The sequence below is a fragment of the Epinephelus fuscoguttatus genome, linkage group LG10 (genome assembly GCF_011397635.1).
Source record: "Epinephelus fuscoguttatus linkage group LG10, E.fuscoguttatus.final_Chr_v1".
In the NCBI taxonomy this organism is placed as follows: domain Eukaryota; kingdom Metazoa; phylum Chordata; class Actinopteri; order Perciformes; family Serranidae; genus Epinephelus; species Epinephelus fuscoguttatus.
The window spans coordinates 30,835,302-30,862,708 of NC_064761.1; the positions used below are offsets into that span (position 1 = coordinate 30,835,302).

The 27,407-nt window shown below is 42.4% G+C and overlaps 1 protein-coding gene across 3 annotated transcripts in view; it reads right to left on the reverse strand.

Moving 5' to 3' along the window:
* Window positions 1-11,093: 11,093 nt before the first annotated feature.
* Window positions 11,094-27,407, reverse strand: part of sema6bb (sema domain, transmembrane domain (TM), and cytoplasmic domain, (semaphorin) 6Bb) — a 181,107-nt gene continuing 164,793 nt past the window's right edge. For all 3 annotated transcript variants that reach the window (XM_049588366.1, XM_049588365.1, XM_049588367.1), the window contains one exon: window positions 11,094-16,765. In XM_049588366.1, coding sequence (XP_049444323.1) covers window positions 15,858-16,765 — 908 coding nt within the window. In that variant the 3' untranslated portion in view covers window positions 11,094-15,857. The remainder of the gene's footprint in view (window positions 16,766-27,407) is intronic.

Here is a 27,407-nt window from a genome sequence, read left to right on the forward strand (position 1 = left end):
ACACCCAGAATTCACTCAAAGTCTGGTCACGACGATTCAATTTACAGCGTTTTTACATCTTGGCCATGTGCATCTGCAATATACTGACCCCTGAACCGGGTTTCCATGGAGACTCCCCGGTTGCCTCACCAAACCGCACAGCTGGACAATGGCAGAGGTAATCTCTGCATCACATAAAGCAGGTAAACACCTTTGTGTGCAGAAAAAGAAAAATGAGGACAGTTTATTGGGAAATTGAGGGGGAGAGATTGAGGCTGAAATGAGGGCTGCATTGAAGAGGGTGCAGAGGGAGTCCAAACAACAAAGGACCCCGCTGATGAAACAGTATTCTGCTCTACTGCCCCGATAAACTTTTACATCTGGAAGTTGACCGCAATTTATGTGTCTGCAGCCTCGTCACGTACGCTGCTCATGTAACAGAGAAAACCCTGAATTTACACATTACTAAAACATTGCCCTACATATGGAAGTGTGGTTAACACTGAGAATGAGTGAATTACAGCAGTTAATAACATTTTGATTGAATATAATGCCAAATATCATCTGTATTTTCTTCTAATCTCAGTGACTACAAAAGAATATAAAGGCTCATTTGGTGTGCCTTGAACATAAACAGAATTCATTCACCCAGAACAATACCATCCAGAATAAAGACCATTATTTTAGAGAAGAAATGGTGACTTTTCCTCTGTTCCAAAACATTTTTCTTGTCACCCTGAACACTGCGGAGCACTAATGATATGATATCAGACTGTAGCATAATTGGCCAATTTTGCACTATGCCGCATTGTCTGTCAAATTGGAGTCTCTGGGACCGTGTTGCTGCCACAGACACTTTGATATGCAAAACCTTCTGTTCTGTCAAAAGCAGCTCATTTTACTCTGTTGTCTGGGCAAAACTGCACCATGCGAGAAAAAACAGAGAAAAATGATCAAACTACTGCAAATAGTATCACAACTGCTGGAAACAAAGAAGGTGCCGACAATTCTCAGCTGCGTTTAGAAAGAAAATGGCTTCATTATCTCATAATTGTCGTAAATATCCTTTTCCTGGAATTCTGTTTGTTCTGTTTTGAGTCATGATGCTACAGGAAAAAGCTTTGAGCAACAGTGGATGGTTTAAAAGTGACAAGAAACAAGGGGAAAGACAAAGAGAGAGAGAGACGGGAGTGATGTGCAAAAAAACATCCCCTGCTTGAGGTAAAGTGGGAACACTGCAATCGCAGTATGTGGGAACTTTGTGGAGGTGTGACGTGTCTGAACATGGACGGTAAAAGCAAAGTATTACACAGCCTAATGCACTGTCTGAAGCATGGGCAGATCATGAGACGACGAGCCCCCGGGCACACACATGCAAAAGGCCCCACCACCCCCTACGTAGATAAAAACCCACAGACTCTGTAGTGGTTTTGCTTGTTTTTGTTGTTTGCATCTCTTTGTAGTCATTTCCTGTTTCTTTGTGGTTGTTTTTGTGCCTCATTGTAGTTGTGGTGTCTCATTGTGGTTGCTCTGTCTCTTTGAGCTCCTTCTGTGCCTTTTTCTGGTTGTTTTGTGTCTTTTTGTGGCTGTTTGTGTCACCGTTTAGTCATTATGTGTCCCTTTGTGGTTGTTTGTGTCACTGTTTAGTCATTATGTGTCCCTTTGTGGTTGTTTTCTGTCTTCTTGTAGTGATTATGAGTCTTATTGCAGTCCCTCTGTCTCTGTGGTTATTTTGTGTCTCTTTGTAGTCATTTTGTGTCTTTTTGAGGGCCTTCTGTATCTCTTTGTGGTTATTTGTGTCACTGTTTAGTCATTATGTGTCCCTTTGTTGTCGTTTTGCATCTCTTTGTGGTTATTTTGTGTCCTTTCATAGTCATTTTGTGTCCCTTTGTGATTGTTTTCTGTCTCCTTGTAGTGATTTTGAGTCTCATCGAGGTCCTGTGTCTCGTTCTGGTTGTTTTGTGTCTCTCTGTGGTAATCTTGTGTTTCTTCGTAGTCATTTTGTGTCCCTTTCCAGTTGTGTTTGTGTCTCTCTGTGGTCATTCTGTGTCCCTTTGTAGTTGTTTTGCATCTCTTTGTGGTTGTTTTCTGTCTCCTTGTAGTGATTTTTGTGTCCTTTTGTGGTTGTGTCTCTTTGTAGTTATGTTGTGTCTCTTTAGGGTAATTGTCTGAATTTTTTGTCAGTTTGCATCTCTTTCTATTTTTTTTTATGTCTTTATGGTTGTTTTGTGTCTTTTTGTCATCATGTGTTCCTGTGGTGGTTTTATGTCTCTTTGTGGTCATTCTGTGTCTCCTTTGGGGTAATTTTGTGTCTCTTTGGAGTCAAATTGTGTCTTTTTGAGGTCATTTTCATCTTTTTTAGTCACATTTTGTGTCTTTGTAGTTGTTTTGCCCCTTTTTTCAGTAATCCATCACTGTCTGGAAGGATAAAAATGTTTACTCACAGCTCACATACTGTAGCCCTGCAGTGATATGTTTTTTTCATGCATGTCTCTGCAGTGTTGCGGAGAGCTGCAGAGACAAAAACACATACTACTCACGAGTGTTTGTGTTCATGAAGATGTTTGTCATGTCCTTCCTACACTGTTTGCACAGGGTGCAGCTGCACACCCTGCTGACTTGCCAATTAGGCCTACACATTTACTCACGCACCCTGTTGATTTTCCAATTACACCTACACTGCCACGCATGCTGCTGACTGTAATTAGGCCTACGCGCTCTCGGCGACGCACAGATGTGCATATGATGTACAACTGCCGAGGTTATTGCTCATAATGTACAGCCATCAAACTCCACTTAGAAATCAGAGAAAAATAAAGGTGGAAAGATGTGTTTGGATGAAAAATGATGAGATGTTAAGGTTTAGTTTGAAAGCGCTCCTGACAGCTGCACTGCAGAGCTCCCAGTCCTCCAAGTAGGCAGTGGTTTTCTGTGTTCATACATAGCTAAGTAGCTCCAATAAAGTGAATTAAATATGTGGTAACTACAGAGCTTATCTCACTGCAGTGAACTGAACTGAACTGGCCTACTTCCCTACCTCAAGTATCTCTAAATCCAAGGTTGCTGCACAGACAACAAACAAGAATGCAGCACAAACATGACACACAAAAATAAGATGTTAAAATATTTGACCTCCAAATACACCTTTAAAAAAAGTACTGTGACCTCAAGTGTACCAGATTATCTATCTCTGTCCTTTAGCTGGAACATTTATTGGCCCATCAATCTGTAATCTGTGTCCTCAAAACTTAAAAGCTCTGACTGCTGTAACAGCTTCAGCCATAAAGCTCAACATGTCTTTATGCATGCCTTCCAGTCCACACAGAAACAGTCGCCCCTTTTTAATCAAAGCAATAATGAGTCATAAACTCCACACCTTCTGCCTCTCATATACAGTATGTCCACCTGGGGGCTCTCTGCTCCCACTCCAACTGCCAAATTAGATTTTATAGAACTGTCTATCAATACAACTCAACTAAATTTCCCTTTCATCTCTCCCCTTTGCATTCATTTCATCCCTCTAACTTCTTATTTCATTATCTCCCTCTTTTTATTGCGACACTTTTCTCCTCTCACTTTCCCATCCATATCAATCCACACTCCAAAAGCATTTAATGTAAAATATTCAAAACATCTCAGTTTAAAATCGGAAAAATGCAAATGTGCTTTAAATTAGTTTGATTTGATCTGTGGCTGAGCCAGTTGGAAATAAACGCTGGAGGAGACAAAGGGACAGAAAGGGAGTAATTAAATTTACTCACAGGGATTTGAGTGGTTACAGCTCAACTGTTTTTCTGTTCCTGCAGCAGCAGCTTACACCGCCCCCTGGTGGTCAAGGTTGTTATTGCAAAGCACCTGCAACATGATACAGGATTTATTGTGAGAGGACTACTGTCTGATTTATGAGCAGCGTGTCATGTTATAGAAACAGTAACAGAAAAGACACTGATCAAATATCCTTATAGTCTTTTGTTGGATGTTTCAGGTTTATCAAAGTCACATAACTGTACTTGTTACGTGGCTGTAATAAGGTGTCTGTGTACCATGTTCATGCATTTATGTAATTGTTCACATCTGACCTCCCCCAAACAATTTCATTTTACCTCTGTTCTATCATTAGGATGGTGATGTTCACAATGGTCATTTACAAGTTCACCAGTGACACATTGTTTCATTAAAGGGCCAGTGTGTAATATTTGGCATGGTTTATTGTCAAATCTGAATCTGAATCTGAATTTTCTACCCATTAATATGTTTATATAAGTGTATAATCGCTATAAAATAAAATTTGTTTGGTTTTCGTAGCCTCATAATTATGCTCTTATATATATATATATATATATATATATATATATATATATATATATATATATAAATATATATATATATATATATATATATATATATATATATATATATATACAGTACAGGCCAAAAGTTTGGACACACCTTCTCATTCAATGCGTTTTCTTTATTTTCATGACTATTTACATTGTAGATTCTCACTGAAGGCATCAAAACTATGAATGAACACATGTGGAGTTATGTACTTAACAAAAAAGGTGAAATAACTGAAAACATGTTTTATATTCTAGTTTCTTCAAAATAGCCACCCTTTGCTCTGATTACTGCTTTGCACACTCTTGGCATTCTCTCCATGAGCTTCAAGAGGTAGTCACCTGAAATGGTTTTCCAACAGTCTTGAAGGAGTTCCCAGAGGTGTTTAGCACTTGTTGGCCCCTTTGCCTTCACTCTGCGGTCCAGCTCACCCCAAACCATCTCGATTGGGTTCAGGTCCGGTGACTGTGGAGGCCAGGTCATCTGCCGCAGCACTCCATCACTCTCCTTCTTGGTCAAATAGCCCTTACACAGCCTGGAGGTGTGTTTGGGGTCATTGTCCTGTTGAAAAATAAATGATCGTCCAACTAAACGCAAACCGGATGGGATGACATGTCGCTGCAGGATGCTGTGGTAGCCATGCTGGTTCAGTGTGCCTTCAATTTTGAATAAATCCCCAACAGTGTCACCAGCAAAACACCCCCACACCATCACACCTCCTCCTCCATGCTTCACAGTGGGAACCAGGCATGTGGAATCCATCCGTCTCACCTTTTCTGCGTCTCACAAAGACACGGCGGTTGGAACCAAAGATCTCAAATTTGGACTCATCAGACCAAAGCACAGATTTCCACTGGTCTAATGTCCATTCCTTGTGTTTCTTGGCCCAAACAAATCTCTTCTGCTTGTTGCCTCTCCTTAGCAGTGGTTTCCTAGCAGCTATTTGACCATGAAGGCCTGATTCGCGCAGTCTCCTCTTAACAGTTGTTCTAGAGATGGGTCTGCTGCTAGAATTCTGTGTGGCATTCATCTGGTCTCTGATCTGAGCTGCTGTTAACTTGCCATTTCTGAGGCTGGTGACTCGGATGAACTTATCCTCAGAAGCAGAGGTGACTCTTGGTCTTCCTTTCCTGTCGGTCCTCATGTGTGCCAGTTTCGTTGTAGCGCTTGATGGTTTTTGCGACTCCACTTGGGGACACATTTAAAGTTTTTGCAATTTTCCGGACTGACTGACCTTCATTTCTTAAAGTAATGATGGCCACTCGTTTTTCTTTAGTTAGCTGATTGGTTCTTGCCATAATATGAATTTTAACAGTTGTCCAATAGGGCTGTCGGCTGTGTATTAACCTGACTTCTGCACAACACAACTGATGGTCCCAACCCCATTGATAAAGCAAGAAATTCCACTAATTAACCCTGATAAGGCACACCTGTGAAGTGGAAACCATTTCAGGTGACTACCTCTTGAAGCTCATGGAGAGAATGCCAAGAGTGTGCAAAGCAGTAATCAGAGCAAAGGGTGGCTATTTTGAAGAAACTAGAATATAAAACATGTTTTCAGTTATTTCACCTTTTTTTGTTAAGTACATAACTCCACATGTGTTCATTCATAGTTTTGATGCCTTCAGTGAGAATCTACAATGTAAATAGTCATGAAAATAAAGAAAACACATTGAATGAGAAGGTGTGTCCAAACTTTTGGCCTGTACTGTATGTGCATATATTTCAGGATGTTGTGCATCCCTACAAACAAACAGAATGAGTGTAAACATAACTGTTTTGATAATATAGCATGTCCAAAAAAAGTGGTCTCATCGCACAACTTACCCCGTGTCTGGGGTAAGTTGAGCCATCTCTCGTTCCATCCACCCCCCTCCCTCCTTCCATCCATATCCCACCTGCCCCTTTACTCAATATCCCACCTGTCCAGGTTGCAGGGGAATACAAACTGCTGGGACTCTGAGGTTTGGGGAGTTTTGCGGTTACATCACTTCTTGGGAAGAATCCCTCATCTTTCTCCTTGAAGGTAAAGCTTGGTTTACCATATCCAGCTTTGCCTCTTCTCAGAAACTTACGGCTCAACTTACCCCTGTTCAAATTGCTCAACTTACCCCATAGCTACCATACTGACTTTATTAGCCCCCACAGCTAAAATGGTGCACTTTCATGCTAGCTGTACTACCTCATTTTGTAGTTAATACATACCACAATTGATGTATAAAACAAATTAAAAATGATCTATTTTGGTCTAAACACAATCCCCATGAAACTTATGATAGACTAAATACACTTTCATGAGCGAAAAATGCTTTTTTGGACATACATCTCTAACCACTTAACCTATGTGGTTCTTACCTTCACAGACTCCATAAAATGATGCCTTCCTCCTAAATATTTGGCCACATGCTCAATTTTATTTACGGTTTCTGAGCAACAAGGGGAGGCTCAACTTACCCTTTGGCTCAACTTACCCCAGTCTCCCCTACAGGAAAAGTAAACCTAGGTTTTGAGGAAAAGTATCCGGAGTCCAAATATTGAGATGGTGTGATGGATGACAGCTGGCATTACATGGAGCTCAGCTGTGGAGTGGAGAGTCAAATCAAGGAGAGTACCCACTGGCACTGTTTCAGCCTCTTCATTAATCAGATTCATCATAATGAGTGTGTGTGAGTATGCGGGTGACTATGTGTGTGTGTGTGTGTGTGTGTGTGTGTGTGTGTGTGAGAGAGAGAGAGGGCTGCGGGAGAGGACAGGGAGGAACATGGACAGATAGATAGATAGATAGATTTGTGGTGTCACGTACACTCACTCGTACTTCCTCACAGATCTGCTGGGACATGGTTGGGGTGTAAACAAGCTGTAAATTATCCCAAAGCTGGCACATCACCTCAAATCTGCAGAGGAGGGTGAACAAGGATGCCACAAATGTTCCTGAAGAATTGCGCACAGGGTGGGACACAGCCACCGTCCACCTCCCTCCTTCCCTCCCTCCCTCCCTCCTCCTCCTCCTCCTCCTCCTCCTCCACCTTCTTCATTGCTATCACTCGAGTACTGCAGCACTGGAGGGCTTCACTCCCATAAAACATCGGCGAATGAGAGCCCCTGACAGGTCCTCACGGTCCTCCACCACTCAACAGATGTGAAATGGCCTGATAGGCTCCCCAGAGAGGATGGGGGAGAAGGAGGTGGGGAGAGGGGTGGAGGAGAGGAGCTCAGGGAGGAGGGGGGGAGTCAGTATGAAGTGACAGGTAAATGATAGCTTCCCTCACTGATTTACACATTTTTATGATTGTTTTATGATGGTTTTACTTAACATACAGAAGTCTTGCTTCAGGCTTTTGGCATTAATTGCAGTCATCATAATGTCTAATGGACTTATAGCTCCCTCTAATGAAGACTGATGGTACTACACTACAATACAATGAGCAGCTTTGATGTGGTGGATGAAAACCATGCATCTCAGTCTCTCTGTCATTAAATCAGCTTTGGTTTTAGCTTCACGACAATTCATTTTTCATGAATTAATTTTTTTTTGGCTAGAGGGTTGTTTTTATTCTCAGACATCTGTCTTTCTGCTTGCTTCCTTTGCTGTGTCTGCGCTTTCTCATAGCAGGGCTGCAGACCTTAATGAGTGCAATCAGCATCATGGGACACACCTGGGCCCAGTGTACCCCACACACATGAGACAGAGCAGTGTTGGCAGACCTCCCCAACAGCAGCAGACTTTTTTGTTTTGCATCCTTTATTCCCTTTTTCTTGTTTTCACAGCACTTTTCATTCATCCACTCCCTACACTACTGACTCTACAGATTTCTCCTGTGTATATATATGTGACTTGTTTTGATTAATTTTAAGGTAACAAATCACTTTAAGTATTAATTTATCTGAGTATCTCCTACTTTTTGTCCAGCCTTAGAGTCAGACTGTGACGCAGGAGAACCACAAATGAGAATTTTCAGCTTCAGTTTGACGGCTATCATAAAAATAACCAAATATAATGACATGGAGTCACATATGATATATTTTCATTTCAGTTGACATCTTACATTTCAGTATAATCACATAATTGAATTTCACTGAGTAGTGTTTTTTTCAGTGGGTGATTTAGTGTGATTTAGCCGGCCTGACCCAGGAGCCTGTAGCTTATTTCGCTAACGGGCTGAATTCCACATTAAAGTTAGGAAACCAGCGAAAAGTAGAGTTGAAAGCAATCTGAAATTAATATTAAATATTTCAACCTTAGCCAAGCTTTAGGTTACAGGGTTGGAAAGCACTTAACTTATGTAATGCTGGGTGAAGTCACTGAGCTGTTTAATCTCCAGTATGCCTGAATTATTTCTATTGCTTGATCCTAAAAGTAAGCAGCCTTTGAAGAGTAAGACGATGATCAAACTTTGGGTCGAAAGAATCCTGATATTAGTTTGATTGGTTTCTACTACATTCCACTACAATGAGTAAAAGTGAAATAAAAACATATAACATTTTAAAAAGACATCTTGCTGTATACATAAAACATACCGGAATTTCTTTGTATTGTTTGTCTGTCTTTTTGGGAAAGGTAACGCTTAGAAAAAAAAAATTGAACAACTGCCTTCTCTTAAATATAATGGAACTATGGTCATGGCTTATGATGTTTAAATCCTTCCCATCCTCTTTCTAGTGAACCACACGTGCCAACTGCATCCCCATGCAGAAGGAAGCGTGCATCTACTCACATATAAGAGGCTCATGCTCGTGACAGAGTGAGATGTAAGTTAGCTCAGTGGTGCGTTGGTTAGCAGTTAATGTACACTTCTGTCTGCTCAGTAATTTGGTTAGTGGGTGTAGTTTAGTAGAAAGAAAATAGTTCCTACATGAAACTGCTCACAACAAGGTCTGTGGATTATTTTGAGTAACTGGGTCATGATTTCTGGAAAGAGACATTGCTGTTGAGTTTCCAAATGTATCTATTTATTTGGGCACTGTGAGCACCACATGCTGAATGCCATCTATTCATTAATTCATTATCCATAACCACTTATCTTGTTGGAGGTTGTGGGAGTGCTGGAGCCTATCCAAGCTGACATTAGGCGAGAGGCGGGGTACACCCTGAACAGGATGCCAGACTATCACAGGGCTGACTCATAGAGATTCACACTCACATTCACACCTATGCAATTTAGAGTCACCAATTAACCTGCATGTCTTTGGACTGTGGGAGGAAGCTGGAGCACCTGAGGAAACCCACGCTGACACGGGGAGAACATACAAACTTCGCAGGAGGGGCTCACCCACCCTGGGTTGAAACCAGGAACCTTCTTGCTGTGAGGTGACAATGCTAACCACTGCACCACCATGCTGCCACTCAGCAACTCACACCAAAACAATCCAGACTGATAATGTGTGAATGTGTTTAGTGAAACGAACTAATGTCATGTTGCATTATTAACTGTGCTACAATTTTTTTTAATTAAGTATAATGAAGTTATAAATAAATAATATAAATCAGTTTAGGAAGACAAACACACTGAAACCAATGATGACACCTTAGAGATGAATGTCTGAGTGGTTTATTAGAATAAGAAAGTTGACATAGAGCAAAGTCTCCATGCGGAGTGACAGGCAGAGCTCAGGACAATGTGGAGAATGGTGAACAACTGCTGGCGTGTGTTTGTGTGTGTATGTGTGGTGTATGTGTGTACTGGGCAGTTGTCGGAGGGTGCATGCACGTGTTGCTTTTTTGCGTGACGACAGACAGATTTCTTCGCGGACACAAGCACACACACACTTGCATGTACTGTACAAATTCACACGTCGCTACTTCTGTACACACACAGAGGCTGTGTCGTCATGCAGCTACTGCACTTAAATTACATGTAAGCATCAAGGTTATGTACACGTAGTAGGGACATGTGTTGTCATCTGATGACGGCCTGCCCCAGGGGCCCTGGGGCAATGCTGGGGCGAGGGGCCAGCCTCTGGTGAGAGCCACAGGATGGCGGGGTCCTTCACAGTAGCAGGAGAATCCACTCCGCAGGAGAAAAGTAGAATCTCTTTTTGAACCTCAGTCTGTATGAGTTCATTCACTCCTCCTCTTCCTCTTCCTCTTCATTTCCTTTCAGATTGGGCATCCAAATGGGACATGCAACACCTCAGTGCTGCTCACAGTACTGCTTCATTGTCACTGTCAATACAACAACAATAATCATGATAGTCTTCAGGTTCGTCTTCATTGTCGTCATCAAATCCGGCACACCAGAGAAATTGAAATCATATACAATAATATCCCATATAATTTCAAACCAAATATCTACCACAGAAACAAACTATAGAAAAAACAAACATGACAGAAATGATCAGTGCTGACTAAATACATCTACAACTTCACAAAAATGCAAATGTTGATTTTGTTTTCGCCTTGTTTTTGTGCTTTTTTTTCTCTCCTCTCGTATGTTGGCTCGGCAGGGAGCAGTTTCACGTCACTACTCCAGAGTGCGATGGTGGATTTAAAACAAGTCAGCCTCCGTTTCTGGACTCTTTCTGGGGCATAGAGCGAGTACAGTGCGGTGGGAGCACTGTAGGGCAAGATGGCAGTTATTGGCTGGGGGGCATCGCATCACTGGGCCACACGGCAACAAACAACCCCAACACACAAAGGCATGGTCTCTTTAACAAGCACACAGACACAACCTGATGAATAAGAACACAGACAGACTGGGTCATGAGGGCTGGGTGGGTATTTTGTGTGTGTGTGTGTGTGTGTGTGTTGATATGTGCTGGGTAGAGATAAAGATGGCGTGTGTGTGTGTGTGTGTGTGTGTGCGCGTGTGTGTAGGACTAGAGGCAATATGTGCTACATTTAACAAAAAAAAAAACTCCAAACAAAATCATTTCCAAGCAAAGGAAAGCAATTTACCGCATGAGAGGCTTTGAAAATGTCTGAAAAAAAAGTAACACATTAAGGATTTGATGTGAAATAAAGCGGGATTTTGTGAATTACTTTGATTTCTGTTTCTGTCACCGACTCATTAAATTAACAAGCTAACCTTTAATAGTGACAAACAGGATGAAAGTGCAGCCTGGGCTTACATTCGCTAGAGATAATTTGTGTGTGTGTGTGTGTGTGTGTGTGCAGAGAGATACTATGAGTCTGCTGGCAATAAAAATGGACTTGAAAGAAGAAGACAAAGTGCAGCTGTTGAAAGACGAGGGACGGGAATGACATGAAGTATGTGAGGAAGAGGGAGGATGATGGCTTTAATAAACAGAGCGACTTCTACGAGGTTACACCTGAATTCTTTAGCTGCCCTGTAATGTTGAACTAACGTAATCAAATTATGCCGTCAGTAAGATAACATCATGTACAGTACTCTTCCTAGAACCAGTCAGTGACGGCCCTATTTCAAGCCTGAGCTCTGTTTCTGATCTTAATTCAATTGCATCCCGAATTTGGTTAAAGGGCCGACTGTATTCGTGTGTGCGCGTTGAGTGTGTGTGTGTGGCTGGTGGTTAGTAAAGGGGGTAAAGAGCTGGTTGAACGTGCACCTCCCTCTCAGGGCTGATGTGTCTGTAGTAATCTTCTCAAGGGCTCATCAGGCCATTAGAGGGCCGGGAATGTACTTTGCCTAATCAAGCATGTTTAGTGAAACACCGGAGGAGATGCAGAGCGAGGACACGGCTGGCTGGGCAAGCCGGCCGAGACAGTGAGGCCTCATTCACACACATACACAGAGACACACGCGGCACTCAGGTCACAGCAGAGATGGAGACAGAGAGAGATAAAGAGAGGCAGAGATGAGGGGCCGGGCTGGTGGAGGGCTCCGTATTCTCAATACTAATGACCTGTTTCAGGGCGGAATGTGTAAAGAATACACTGTACTAATGTGCTGAGGCGGTAATGCAGTAACATCATGTTCGCCCGCATGACCTCCTCCTCTGTCCTTGTTTTCATAAATCTCTTTCACTGGCTTGTCTCATGCAGTAGCTCCAGCTCTGGCTGGGTACTGAACATTGCTGCTGTTTTGGTACCAGCAGAAATGTGTTTGTGGCACTGAGTGTTGAAAACTGTCAGCTGTTAAATATTTGGTCTGATTTACAATCTTGTTTACTTTTTTATGATCAAACAGTCCTTGATTTAAATTGAAATGTTGACAGCCTTTTTTCCAGAGGAAGTTCTCATGTGGTTGCTTGTGTTTATACATTGTCACTACTTTAGCTTTTGTTCTTAAGTGGAAAATAGGATTTGGAGAAAAAACGATAAAAGTGTTCTCCACTATGTATTGGTCTAAATATTGAAGCATTACAAACAAAACCCAGCCTTAGTATCTTTACATTAAACATTCAGTTACTGATTTTAGGCCACTTGTTGGCAGCAGAAACAAAGTGTACAGACAACACTGACATATTATCACCTTCTGAGGTGAAGTTCAGTATTCACTCTCTTTTAGTTCTGTTTTTGGTCTCCACCAACCCCTGAGGGAAATACCTGGCTCTTTAGCTGCAACATTTTTAAAGTATTTCACTGCTGGACAGATGGTCTTTTTTATAAAATTTGGCTGTGTATGATGTTGAAAGACACAAATACTTTTGATATTGGTACTACAACTATGAGAATGCACTGCACCGCACTGGACCAATAAATGCTCCTGCTGGTAACGAGCTTGTCCATTTTAACACAGGAAACAATATGGCGACCAGCTGGTAACAAATGATCTCAAATAACAGTTAAACAGTTTAAACAGAACATTTGATAAGCGTCTGATCGAAGTGTTTTCAGCCTCCATTTTAACAATACAGGAAACAGTATGGCGAACACTTACTGTTCAAGAATTCTCATATTACAGCCAAACAGAGCACTAAAATGTTTTTCTGAAGACATTTAGGCGAGAAATAGGCAATACAGTAACAGAATCTTGGTTCATTTTTGATCAGCACTGCCTAGTTTGACAGTTTGATCTGAGTTTGGTCTGCATTTGAGAGCAAGAGAGAGGGGATTGGGTCTTTTTCTCTCTCGATCCTCTTCTATACTCTTTGTATTTGTGGTGGTGGGCATACGAAAATGAGGAAGTACAGTCTGCAATTTGAGCAACAGCCCTAGAGCTGGGTGATGAGCATGGGGATCTGGGCACTGGTAAGATGGGAGGGAAGTTTACCATAGTTCATTTGCACATAATACCCCTACTGTTACAGTATGATACAAAGCTGGTTGAGAATTGGCAAAGTATCCCTTTAACCATGTTCACCAGCTGATCAGCTAGTCACTAACTTTAATGGTCTGCTGTTTGGTGCCAACCAAGACGTGTAGAGTGAAAACCAGCTGATAGCTGAGGCTGATAACAACACTGATCAGAGCAGTGAGATCAAACACACCTAAACAACCAGCTAAAAGACGCTATAAAGCTCCTTACTGATGCTTTAAATTGAATAACATGGATATTTCAAGCATATTTTGTATTTGTGGTCACAAAAACCAAAAGGTATAAACTTTTCAATCAATGCCGAGCCCTAGTTTTTTGTACACTGTGATATTTCTTGTGTGTGTGTACTGTGTACCTAACTAAGCAGATGCCATCTTCTACATTTTAGCCATACTACTCTGTGTAAAGTGTGATGGTTTAAGTAGCACACACTGCTCCCACGCAGGGCTCCGACACTGATTAGTGAATGTCAAGCAAAGGGTAGCTGCACAACATTAATGGCTCAATAGAGAAAGAGAAAACAGAAGAAGGGTGAGAATGAGAGTAAATCTGATCAAAGCTGTTTTTTGTACTCAATATGAGTACCACATTCATGGACACAAACCCAAAGAGACTCACACCCTCAAGCCCACAGACACAAAAACACACCACTACTAACACACCATGACCCAGATGAACTAAAGCTATCTCTGGATCTACATTTGAATCAAGAACGGATGAGAACAGACAAAAAACAGAAAACATCAAAAGATCAGACAACGGAGTGAAACTCCACACCCAAGTACACCCATGCCCATCTGTTTTCTTTATCCCGCTTTTGTTGGGAAACACACTGAAAGGGATGAAGTCGCAAGGGATGACCATTGTGACAGTAAGCAGTGCCCCAACCCTGGCCTCGGCCCCAGCTCCAGCCCTCAGCTCCTCCCTTGTACTGGCAAACCAGTGAATCACCAGAGCGGGTGAAGCACAAGAGATGCCCGGTCCTGGTTGGTACATCTCACATGACGGATGGAGCTGCTGTCCTCCTCATTGATATTCTGCTAGGCTGTGGAGCTGGGCTAGGTCCCTGACTCTTAACGGCTATTTGTTGCTGCAGTCTCCTCCTGCTTCTGGGGCACAAAGAGGCTCAGTGTCGGGCAGAAGAGGCTGAATGGAGCTCCCAAGCGGCCGGGCCTCACAGCCCCAGTCAGACAGCCAGACAGCCACAGCTCACATTCCCTCCTCCAAATGGACTGAGGAGCCCATGGGGGCCTCAGGTCAGGTCAGACAGACCCAGGCATACTGAGAGGCAGCTAGGGAGGGAAGAATGGAGGGGCGATATTGTTCCTTTTCCCAGCGCCCTGCATCTCCGGACATCTCTAAACTTCTGTTTGCTTTGCTGAGAAACAGTTACATTACAAAATATCAAATTAAATTGGATTTATCTTCTTCCTTCTGTTTCCTGCTTATTATTGCTTTCTTTCATGTCATGATGGCTCTGTCCAGCGCTGCTTCTGAGGTACTGGGAATCACAAAAACTATAATGGGAGTCTCAACCCTTCCCTAGCAACTGGTCAACCGCCCAAACCTCTGATTGGTAAACACAAAGAGACACATAAGAAAATCCTTGTGATTGTTTATAAAAAGGGAAAATAATGTTAACACCCAACCTCCTCCGTACAGAAACTTCAGTTATATAGTTATACTTCACAGTTAAGACAGGACACTGGTTGGGGTTGTCGTGGCCACTCACATTCACACTTACACACAATCACATACACACACTGCATGATTCATTGAGAGTCACTGCCCTCTGGCACGGCTACAACAGTTTTAGTCTCATCTGAAATCCAAAGTAAAGCACATTTTTGTCTGCTGGATGCCACTGGCACAAAAAAATAAAAGCAGAAATTAAATTTCACACTCAAAGATCCATGGTGTCAAAACGGTGAACAAAATGGTGGAGGGAGACCTTTCACATTTGGCGCTGTAAGGGAAACTGTCATTATTTTTTTTTATAATCTCCACACTCTGCTTTGAGAAGATTCCCTTTCCTTTGCACCCCTCTCTTTACCTTACTGTTTGTCCTGCAGTGTCAAAGTCAAGCTCTGTGGGTCGGACCACTTACAGAGCAGAGGCGTGCACCTCAGATTAAGAGCAGAGGAACGGAGACGTGAGGAGAGTTTGCTCCTCTTTTTCAACTCTCTCTTTGTCTCTCTCTTCAGTCAGCTGAATGACGTCAGAACATTGAATGACAGTGAGAGAGGACAAACAGGGTAAGGTTGGACCAGGACGGTGAGTCTGAGGGGTTGATTTATTCCAGTCTGCTGTTGGAGGGAATGGGTGTTCAGAGAGAGCTTGGTGCCAGGGTTCACGTACTTCGCCTCACTGGCCACTGGGGGTGCGCTCTCCCATGTTCTTCCCTAGAAGATGGCTGAAGTCAGCCAGTTCTCCTAGCCCTCGGGGCCCATGCATATCAGGCCTGATGAGGCCCTGGCGCTGGGGGTGATATGGCACTCCATTGTTGCTGTTGTAGTTGAGTGCCTCGTGACTCCAGCGAGGCTCCCCATAGTCCATGTGGGGAGTGGGAGCAGACACCACCCTCCGTCGATCGGGGGAGTCCTGCGGCGTGGCGGGGTAGATGTATTCTCCCGCTGAGTTCCTCATGGTGCCGCTGGGACGACTGCCACCGTGCTCCCCTCTCTGGGTGGCTAGGATCAGGTAGCGCTGGCGCTCTGTGTGTGGGGGCAGCACGACCTCCCCTGGGTCCTCTATCCGCACCATCCCCCCACCCCCTCCACCGCCATGCAGGAACTTGGAACTCAGGTAGATGACAGAGTTGTTGGGGCAGGGAGTCCCTACGGCAGTGAGGAAGGTCTGGCTCTGGTCCCAGTCAGTGTCTGGGAGACGCATGGCCCGTTTCTGCTGCAGCGGTGTCTGCTCCGGGGTAGGCAGCAATCCTGGGTCCATTTCTCCTTTAGGCCAGCCGTTGGGCGTGACGAAGGGGTTGTCCGCCTGTGAACGACGCCTCTCACCACCGCTGGTTCTTGTTACACTCATTACTGACCCGCTGCGGCCCTGCCCCAGCATGCTCTGCTCTTTGTCACTTTTGCGGCGGGCGCCGTTGGCTCCAGAGCCTCTGGAGTGGCGGTGGCGATGACTCATGATCCAGCACACGGTGAGGCCAGAGAGGACGGCTCCTGTTGCGAAGGCTGAAACAGCAGACACCACCAGCAGGTTTACAGACACCAGACCATCAGGCTCCTCGATGAAACTCTCTTGGAGCAGCATTCCTATAAGGAGAGAGATAAAATCACAGCATTAAGTCGATCAGTTAACTGGTGGAAACAGCGTCAGTATTTCCTGTATTAAACATGTGGGAGTTAACAAACGGCGAGACAAAATGGCCTATTTTCTCCCTCTCCTCTGTGGGTGGGAATGGTCATATGCTTTCCAGCCAAGGTAGCTCTCACTAATTGCCTTCATTACGTAAAGTGGATGGTGATTTTAATGGCTGTAATAACTGTCTTCCTGATTGAGAAAGCTCTCAACCCTAACATGTTTCACAACATTAGCTTTATGGGGAGAGATGCCAAGTCTGGCATTAATGGTGAATATTATAGTTTTCTTCTTATACACCGTAGAAATCTTTTATACTTCCCATCTAGATGCTTGCGTCATGTGAACTACTTGTGACTTGCAAGTTGTTTGATTTAAAACAGTAGATATGCAAAGTGCCTTAATAATGCTCGGCCTTACAGGGACTTAAGTCCTGGGCGCTGGGACTCTAAGGGCCTCACAAGACATACATATATATTAGAAATGACAATATTACACATAAACAACATTGGGCCAGAGAAGTCATCAGGTTTCTCGTGCATGTGCAGAACAAAATAAATCTGTGTTTTGTAATTCCTTAAATCACAAATGGCGTAGCTGTAGCAGTGTAAGTGGGCTGTATGCTCAGGAAGAGGGAAGAACAGGCAGACGGAGAAGACCACAAGTCAGTAAAAGACCCCTCTGCTGCAGTGGAGGAGGACAAAAGACTGTGCTGAGGTGGGGGGAAGACAAAGAGTGGCGCCAACAACCGGAGCACAGGCGCTGATAGGAGATGTTTGCAGGTTTTTAATTAAAAAGACGGATCTTCTTGCAAGGTTCCCACAGCTTAAGACAAGTCAGATTTAAGACTTTTAAACACCCTTTTTAATGCCACTTGGGATGAAATCTAAGACCAATCACGATAATTCAAGAAAAAAAATATAATTTTCATCAGTTACTGAGGGTTTAGGACAATTTTACAGAACTGGGAGATACCTGGCATTTGTGGGCGACTTTGTTTTCCTCACTCTGCATGTGGGTGTGTGTCTACTGCCATGATTCCCTTTGTGCCGAGTTTGAAAAACTTTTTGCATAAAATACACAGACCCTTGTATTCAAGGGTCAGAAATGCCACAAAATCTTGGTTAAATAGCCAATTTTTGTTGAACTGTCACTCCCTCATGCCGTCCAGGGTACAGTGACAGCTAGCTAGCAGACAGTGGATTCTCTGCTCTGCTCTCGGATACCAGCTGGAAACTCAATATGAGTGTTGCTGGTCTACTATCCTGATCTACATGATTGATTAATTTAATGCCTTTTAAGACTTAAAGGATCTGAAGGAACCCTGTTTTATTTTGCCGCTGTGCACATAAGCTTACCTGGCCGATAACCTCACTTTGTCTTGACTTATTGTTGAGGTATCATCTTATATTGATGAGTTTAATATTCTGTTTACTGATAAGAAGGGAGCTCCATTTGCAACTTGTCCCTGGTCTGGGGTTCTGAATTAATTTTGCGGTGGCATATTGTAAAGGGAGGGAAGGGCCTCCAAAACATCCATAGCCCCAGAGCCGAAAGTAATATTAAGGTGCCTGTGTTCATGTGATTATCCATTATGCTTATACAAAACACCTCTGGATACTTCTCGGTTGAGGCTGTAAGGAGTCACCTGAACTTGTTTTCTGTGCTGCAAATGTATAAAAAAGAAGCTTGTATTCCATTTTGTCCAAATAAATATGCTGTTATTTCTCCCCTGTTGCATCTTTATGCCACAGTCTTTGCCAAGATGAACATAAGGCGTCATGTTTATAGATAAAGGGTAAAATATCAGCAGACAAGACCATGAATTTCTGCATTTCTTTTGTGTAGGAACATTAGATGAACCCCCTCCGAGAGAAGTGTTTATGAATTATTGAAGATATGAATACAGCTAGACCACAGCACGGGCTGCCATGGATCAATTAGGAAAATGCCAGAAGAAAAGTTGTTCTTTGCAGCGTGAGCTCCTGGGACCAACACCAACGAATACAATGAAATTGTGCCAAGGGAAGCAGATTGGAGAGAAACAGATGAAGGAAAGAGGAGGGTGTTACAGAGAGAGAGAAAGAGCGAGGGAGAGTTTGCCTAAAGCGAACTGGAACATTTGGGGCCTTAGACAAACATAGTAATAGTTGTTAAATTACAGCACCGATCGTGGCAGAGGGAGGACTGCCTCCACAAGGACAGCGAAATAAATCCTTTCTCACACAAAACAAATGGATGTCATTAATAGACATTGGAAGCCACTTACTCACTTCCACACAGCACAGAAAAGGAGAAAGAATGAACATACAGAGAAACAAACATACTTTTATTGCCTGACAAATTCATTTTTAATGGGGACAAATGGATCTGGTTGTGGTGCAAATACTCCAGCATGAGACAGCCTGGTGGTTAATTAATGTGGCCTGTGGCTTGGTATAATAAAGTGTTACTCTACACATTGACATTAAGCCGGGGAATGGCAGCTAAAACACTGTGAGACACTGCTGAGCTGCTGTGCCGTGCCGGAGGTGCTCTTGCACACATTAAAGGAGCAGTTCACCACAAAACACTGTAAAAATTATTTCTACTCTCACCCACAGTGACACGTAATAGGACACACTTACTGAAGAAAAACCTCAGACTTTGTTTTTAGTGCTTTACTGCTGTGACAGGCTGGCAGTTCTGCTTCAGAGAAAATAGTTCTCAATAAAAAAAATGGCACATTTATTCCTCTGCAAGGCCATGACTCAAAGCCTTTCCAAAGACACGAGTACAGTGACTTTATTATGTGCAAAAAGAGAGAGGGACATGGAGCACGAAAACATCTGGTAACAAGACCAACAGCTTACTAGCATCTCCATCAAGCTGCACTTAGACAGCTAAATAGGGCTGTGTATCGGCAAGAACTTGCCAATATGATATGTATCATGATACAGGGGATTCGATTTTATATATCTGCTGTTTGGGGTTTCCAAGAACATACAAGTTCCAACACTGCATCAAAGAGCAATTCAATCCTTCCTGGGAGTCCATAAATTAAGTCAAGTTTTGGCAATTAGTGGAGATATGGGATGGGAACCTCCAAACATCAGACATAAATGTCAAATGCTTCGGCTTTGGAATTGACGTGTGAAGATGTCCGATCAGAGACTCATTAAAAACAAATTTAATTGGGACATCTTCCATGGTCTTCCCTAGGGTAATAAGTTAAAATCCTTATTTAATTGGAACAACTTAATTTATTTTCCAGAACAGGTTACTCTGTGTTATTTAGGAGATGAGGAGTAAAATGTTTAGATAAAAATGGTCTGTTGATATATGGTGTGAACCAAAACTACGAACTTACTGCCTCATAAAGAAAAGCAACGGTGTGGAACCTTATGTGAAGTATAATCTCAACAAAAGATCCCTATGTGCTCAGTTACGCTCAAGAACATTACCACTGGCCTTAGAGACTGGGAGGTTTAACACGACCCCAGAGGAGGACAAACTTTTTTTTTGTGTAACTTGTAACTGTTGTGGTAAAGTTCAGAGTGAGGTTTATTTCTTGTTTTACTGTCCTGTATACGAAGACATACCAGATGTAAAATGACCTCTATTCATGTTGATTTATTTTTGGTTGTATGACCATGAAAAATCGAGTTTGTTTCATAAGGGGAACCTTTTTTGTGGCAGAGTTTCTTTGCTGGTGCTGGGTTGGAAGGCAGAGTATTTTGTTTGAGGACTGAGCAGTAAACTAACGTGTACTTTGGACTGATCAATGCGACATTGTTGTAATGGCGTCTTGTAAACCCATGAGGTTTGGGCTTGTGTTTGTGTGCATGACACAAAATAAAGAATCATCATCACAACATTTTGCAGACATTGGGTTTTGCTCTCCACACCTTGGCAGAGACTTTTGGAATATTTCAGATTTTGGTTACTTAACAACACAACTTAAAACCACGAAAATATCAATGCCATCTGTCATCAGTATTCTATGTCAAATTGATGTTGGCGTTAAACGTCCTAGAATTGAATTTTGGTCACCCAGTGTCACAACCTAAGTTCAACCAAATAACATCTAACGACGCTGGTGGTCAGCTGGGAAAATGAACTGCTGCCACCAGTCTTTGCATGTAAAAAAATCAAAAGTGTTTTTGAGAATCAGTACAGTATCACAAGACATAATATCCTGATACTCCAGATACTCCCAGATCCTGATATCTTGTACCAATGTTTTCTTACACCCCCAATGCTAAATGCTAACATCAGCATGCTGCATGCTCACAATGGTAATGCTAACAGGTTGAAGATACAGTAATACTTAGCATGTTAGCGTTCTAATATTTGTTAATTAGTAACATACACAAAGTAAAGCTGAGGTTGATGGGACTGTCATGGTTTTGCAGGTCATAAACCAAAGTATTGGATAAATAACATTATGACCTGATGGTGCTGCTAAATTAAACCAAAATATCACCAAAGTTTTTACAATCCTGAGAGAGACTGAGTCAGTTTTCATGGGAATCCATCCAACAGTTATCAAGACATTTCACTCAAAACCCAACCCAACCCCAAATGTCAACCTCGTGATGGCACAAGAGGAAAAGGCAAGGGATTGACGAACTCAATATAGTTCATCATCTGAGGAGTGTTAGTACTAAATTTCATGGCAATCTGTTATCGTGATATTTCAATGTGGACTGGAGTCCTGCACAGGTCTGATTTTCAAGACCTGCTCCTGAACTATAACTGTGATGTGTAGTAGTGCGCCTGCCCCGCCATCTACACATATGACACACTGGTTCCACAATCTGACACCAGATCCATGGTGCGAACCTGAAATGCAATCCCTATAATAACCATACGCCTTTCAAGTTATTCGGTTAGGCAGCTGTGATTATTTTGGGACATTTCATACATGTGAAACTATGATGATGTATTTTAAAACAAAGGTAATTCAGGAAATACGGTTCCAATACAGTTGCTTATTTTTGTATTGATGTGCCTGTTGGTAACGCACTCGACTGAAGTGGCTCCAATATTCCAGTTGGTGCGAAACACAGAGCGGACACACAAAGTCAGTGGTTGGACGATTTAAGAGTTAAAACATTATATTATTATTAACTAAATCCCATAAATGAAAAGAAGACAAAACGCCATCCGAGAATCACCTTTTTTTATGGGTCACCCACAGGTACCAAACCCACTGTAAGACTTTGATGTAGACAAAAAAAGTGGACTTACGTAATCAGAGACAATAAGACAATTAAGGTAATATCAAAAGGCAAAGTACTGTATAGACTCAATAATGACCTAAACAATAACGTTTAAAGGGAGAGTAACCTTGTCTGTGTTTTCTTTTGATTTATTCAGACAGCTGGTTCATTGCCAGACTGTATAACTTTACAGCTTTGGCCTTAAAGCAAACCTTCAGGCTTAACGGTCCAGATGACAGATGACCAGAATTATACTAAACCATCCATCCATCCTGTGTCACTTATAGTTTCCTCTGATAGCCTGGACATTAAATCCTCAACTCTATCGATGCCAGTCCATACCCTCAACAAGTTTGCAGTTTTCATTGACGGAACCCTGGCATTAATCAACTGGCCTTGTTGGTCAATCAATGTCCTTTTCAGCACTAATTAGTCCTTTATCACCAATCCAATAAGCTCAGCGATACACGTGGACACAGGCCTTAGTTTCAGCCTGATAATTATGTGACATGCACAGTTCAGTTCAGTTCAGTTCAGCACCAGACAAATCCTCCTGAATAACCGGAGATCACATTTCATCAGTGGGATTGTGCTCGGTCTTAAAGCCTATTTGTTTTTAATTTTTTTGTTTGCTTGATGGCACACCCTCTTCCATCCTCATTTCATTTGAACTTTGTTTTTTTTTTCTTTCCTCTGCCTCTTCCATTAGTTTATCACTGCTTCTGAATATTAATTTTGGAATAATATATTTGGTTGCAACATTTTGATCTAAGATGGGGTTTTAAAAAAATAATCTAACATTCTGCTGAAGTAGGTCCTCGCATGTGGCTGAAGTTAGGCATTTGAAAGTGTTTATTTAAAAGAGTATTAAGGTTTATTTGGGAGGTTAGTTTTGACCGATGGTATGTGCAAACACGATTGCTCAATATCTCCAAATTGCTCCGAGCACGGATGGCAGCTCATAATTTGGATCTCACGACGTGTTTCTTCATGCTGTAACGCAGCCAAGTCATTGTTACATTTATGTACTCATTTAAGCACCCGTGTTCTTCTATGTTTATATTGAATTTGGCATTTGTTCAGTGGGACTTCTTTTCTCCTTGAGCACATTGTTGGCATCTTTGTTGCAGCAGCCTAAACAAAGCCTCGACTCTTGCTGTATTTATTTTCATGTTTCAGGCCAATATTCAATTTGGAAAGACTGCCAGTTTCAATTACATTATCTCTCCTCTCCTCCGTAAAAAGGGTGTTCGTGGGGGCAACACATGCAATACAAAGAAAGGCATTTGGAGGTTAGCAGCATGTTCATTTACAGTGTCCACACACACACACACACGCACACACCGGAGGAGTCTGAAAAGTCAAGTAATGAATTGATTCATTGCTGCATTTTTTTTTTTTTTAATAAACCGCAGCCTTGATGACTTTGTAAACAAAAACGGAGCGCTGCAACCACACAAAGCTCAGAACAAGGCGGCAACATAACAGGGTAAAACCGCAAATCTCCTCTCTCACACACACATCACATCTGGAATTGTTCTCGCTTCACTCAACTGCAGAGGTTGTAGATATTTCTTTAACATTTACCTCAACTGTGGTCAGGGGTTGCTGTGTGGCACTTCAGATTAAATTCTGCACGGTGCAATAATACTGCTGTCATCCTCATGCAGGAGGAGAGGTCTTGACAAGTGTGTGTGTGTGTGTGTGTGTGTGTGTGTGTGTGTGTGTGTGTCTTAGTATGTCTTTCTGTGTGTGAAGCTGTAGGACAGAGACAGGCTGGTCTCCTCATGCTCAGTACGCTTCCTCAACTCCATTCCTCTTTGACAATTACTATGTGAATTTCTTTTTCCCCCCACATATGTCTGTCTTTCTTCCATGCACAACATGTAGATGAAAAGTCTTTAGCCAGTGGCAATAAGCTGAAACAGCCGGTGAAAATGAAAGGGTGAGATTTGGTTGTATGTGTGTGTGTGTGTTTGTGTGACAGCAGGCAGGTTTCTCTGCATCCTACAGAGAGGTGACAGTAGAGGCAGCAGCTTGTGCACTCTCCCTTCCCTTCAACTCCTTCTCTCCTCTTCCAATCCCGCTCACTTATTAAAGCTTAATAGAAGCCAACGGGCCTGCCTGTCAGGCTGACGCACACTGAGCTGCTTGTCTTGAGGCTTCCAGCTCCAATTACAGCGTAACAATGAGAGGAGAGGAGAGGAGAAGGGAGGAGAGGAGAGGACAGGAGAGCTGAGGAGAGGATAGGGGAAGAGAGGAGAGGAGGGGAAAAGAGAGGAGAGGAGAAGAAAGGAGAGGTGAAGGGAGGAGAGGAGAGCAGAGCCAAGGAGAAAGGGAGGAGAGGAGAAGGAAGGGAAAGGGAGGAGAGGAGGGTAGAGGAGAGCTGAGGAGAGCAGAGTGTAGGGTAGGGTATGGGAGGAGCGGACAGGAGAAGAGATAAGAGGAGACGACGAGAGGAGAGGAGCTGAAGAGAGCAGAGGGTAGGGTAGGAGAGGAGAGGAGAGGGTAAGGTAGGGAGGGTAGGGTAGGAGAGGAGAGCTGAGGAGAGCAGGCCAGAGGGGAGCAAAGGGTAGGGTAAGGTAGGGTATGGGAGGAGAGGAGATGAGGAGAGGGGGCCAGAGGAGAGGAGAGGGGATGAGAGGAAAGAAGAGGGGATGAGCGGAGAGGAGAGGAGAAGAAAGATGAGGAAAGAAGAGGGGAGGAGAAGAAAGGAAAGAAAATGAGAGGCAAGGAGAGGAAAGACAAGTAGAGGAGAGAGGAGGAGGAGGACGTCATATGGGTTGACAAAAAGGGGGAAGTGAGGAGAAAAGAGGACATGAGACGGAGTAGGAGTTGAAACAAAAAGAGGAGAAGATGGGCGGAGGAGGAGACAGCTGAAGAAAACAACAGAGAGGAGAGGAGGGCATGAGTGGGGATTAAAGAGGTGAAAAGGAGACAGAGAAAGGGATGAGGAGGAGGGGAGTTTGGAGGAGAGAAGATATCTGTTGTTGAAAGCAACACTGAGAGGATATTTGGGTACAATGCATAAAACCATCTATACATATGTTTGCTGCAGTTAACTGTGAAATTCAAAGTACAAAGGAGCTTGCTTGAGTTTCAATTTTTCTTTGGTATTCAATTTCCTTTGTCTCTACCCCGCAGTCGTCTGCTCCTTCACACCCCATATCGTCCTTCCCTCCCGCCAATCCTCTTGTTAGCCGTTAATCCTCTCTCCATATCACTCTCTCTTACCCACCACTCCTTTGATCACCAGGGGTGGCGGCATGATGGGAGTAATGGCTTAAAATTTCAAGAGAGAAGTAAAGAAACTTTTACTTGCACACTTTCAAATCAAGGTCGTTGCTGCACGATCAATTTTAATATCTGCACGACAGAGTGATGTTTCCGTCTCATGGCGACCGTGACAGCTGTGTTCATGTTAGTCTGAGTGACTTTTTAAAATTTTCCCTCATGTCCCATGCTCTCATTTCTCCCTTCCATTCTGCCGGTGAGTTAGGGAAATTAATGAAAATCCCTGTTAGCTCCATGCCAGTTGTTAAACATTTCCCTTGATTAGAACACTGGCAGGAGACTCTGTGTATCTGCTCGGCCCATGCTCAGGGTTTGGCGGCGCTTTCCACAATGGCCTTGTGAACATGTGTGCGTGAGATAAAGACAGTGAGTCAGATGAAGGGTAAGGAGGATGAATTTTAACCAAGCATCTCTGATGTTGATGTTAATTTGAAGCGACCAAATGATAATTCTGGTTTATTACAACTTGAGTCTAATTTTCATAGTTTTGGCCATCACTTCTATCAGGTATGATAGCACTGTACTCATCAGAGTAATTGCTGAAATCTGGGAACATTGTAGCATCACTATAATGAGGTCTGGTGAGAAACACGAGCACTCAGACAAGAGGTTGCCAACTTGGAGGTCATGTTCCCTGCAAGATGAATCTGAGGGGTGAGGGGATATTCAACATTAAATTAAACATATTTCCATTACCCAAATTTGCCTTTTTAAGAAATCTATTTTTCTTCTTTTGAACAACAGCTGTATTTCAGAGTTTTACCTCCTCATGCCTCTTAAAAAATTAAACAATGTGAAAGGAACATCAGTCTTTGGTGCAACTATTTACAGCTCATAATAATATGCAGCTTGTGAGGAGGTGTGGAGGTGCACTGCTTGCCTGTGAAGTGTCTGATTTTGATTTGATTTGATAAATTAAAATACAGTACACTAATGTGCATACGGCACTAAAACTCATCAAGATACTGCAATAAGGTCATATGACATATTTCCATTGTGGCTCTGAAGTCAAGGCTAGAGGCAGACAGGAGTAGGGAATGACGTGTATATGCTACTAATATACACACACATATGGCAAGCCGTTTTAACATTTAATCACTAAGTCCGACTATCCGGAATTACCATTATAGATATCTATAACGTCATTTTGACTAGTAGTAATGTCATTGTGACCAGTATGAATTTTAATTTAAGATATCTGTAATGTCATTCTGACTAGTCAAAACTGAATTACAGATATCTATAACGTCATTCAGACTAGTCAAAACTACAGTTACAGATATCTCTAATTCAGTTTTGACTAGTAAGATTCAAACTATTTTTGCCATTCATGTGTATGGGGTTTGTCATTATAGATATCTACAATTACATTATGACTATCTATAATTCCAGTTTGAGATATCTACAACTGAATTATGACTAGTCATAATTCAGTTGTAGATATCTACAATGTTATTTTGACTAGTCATAATTCAGTTGCGGATATCTACAACGTCATTTTGACTAGTCATAATTGAGTTGCGGATATCTATAACGTCATTTTGACTAGTCATAATTCGAATTCAAGATATCTACAATGTCATTCTGACTATCTGAAACTCAATTCAAGATATCTAGAAAGGACCATGTAGATATCTTCAACTGATGATAATTAAAGATATCTTGAACTTGAATTATGACTAGTCAAAATTAAACTGTAGATATCTCAAACTGGAATTACAGATATCCACAATTCAGTTGCAGATATCCACAATAACAATTGCAGATATCCGCAACTACATTGGAGATATCTATAATGACAAACCCCATACACATGAATGGCAAAAATAGTTTGAATCTTACTAGTCAAAACTGAATTACAGATATCTATAATTAGAGTTCTGACTAGGCAAAATCTAATTACAGATATCTTGAATAAGAGTTTTGACTAGGCAAAATTATGTTGCAGATATCAGTAATGAATATCCAGTCTAGCGATTAAATGTTAAAACGGCTTGCCATACACACAGACATGATGGAGAAGAAATACTGATGGACATGTTTTATAAAGTTAAGTACATTTGTGTTAGAGGTTCAGAAAATGCTGAAAAGGCTCATC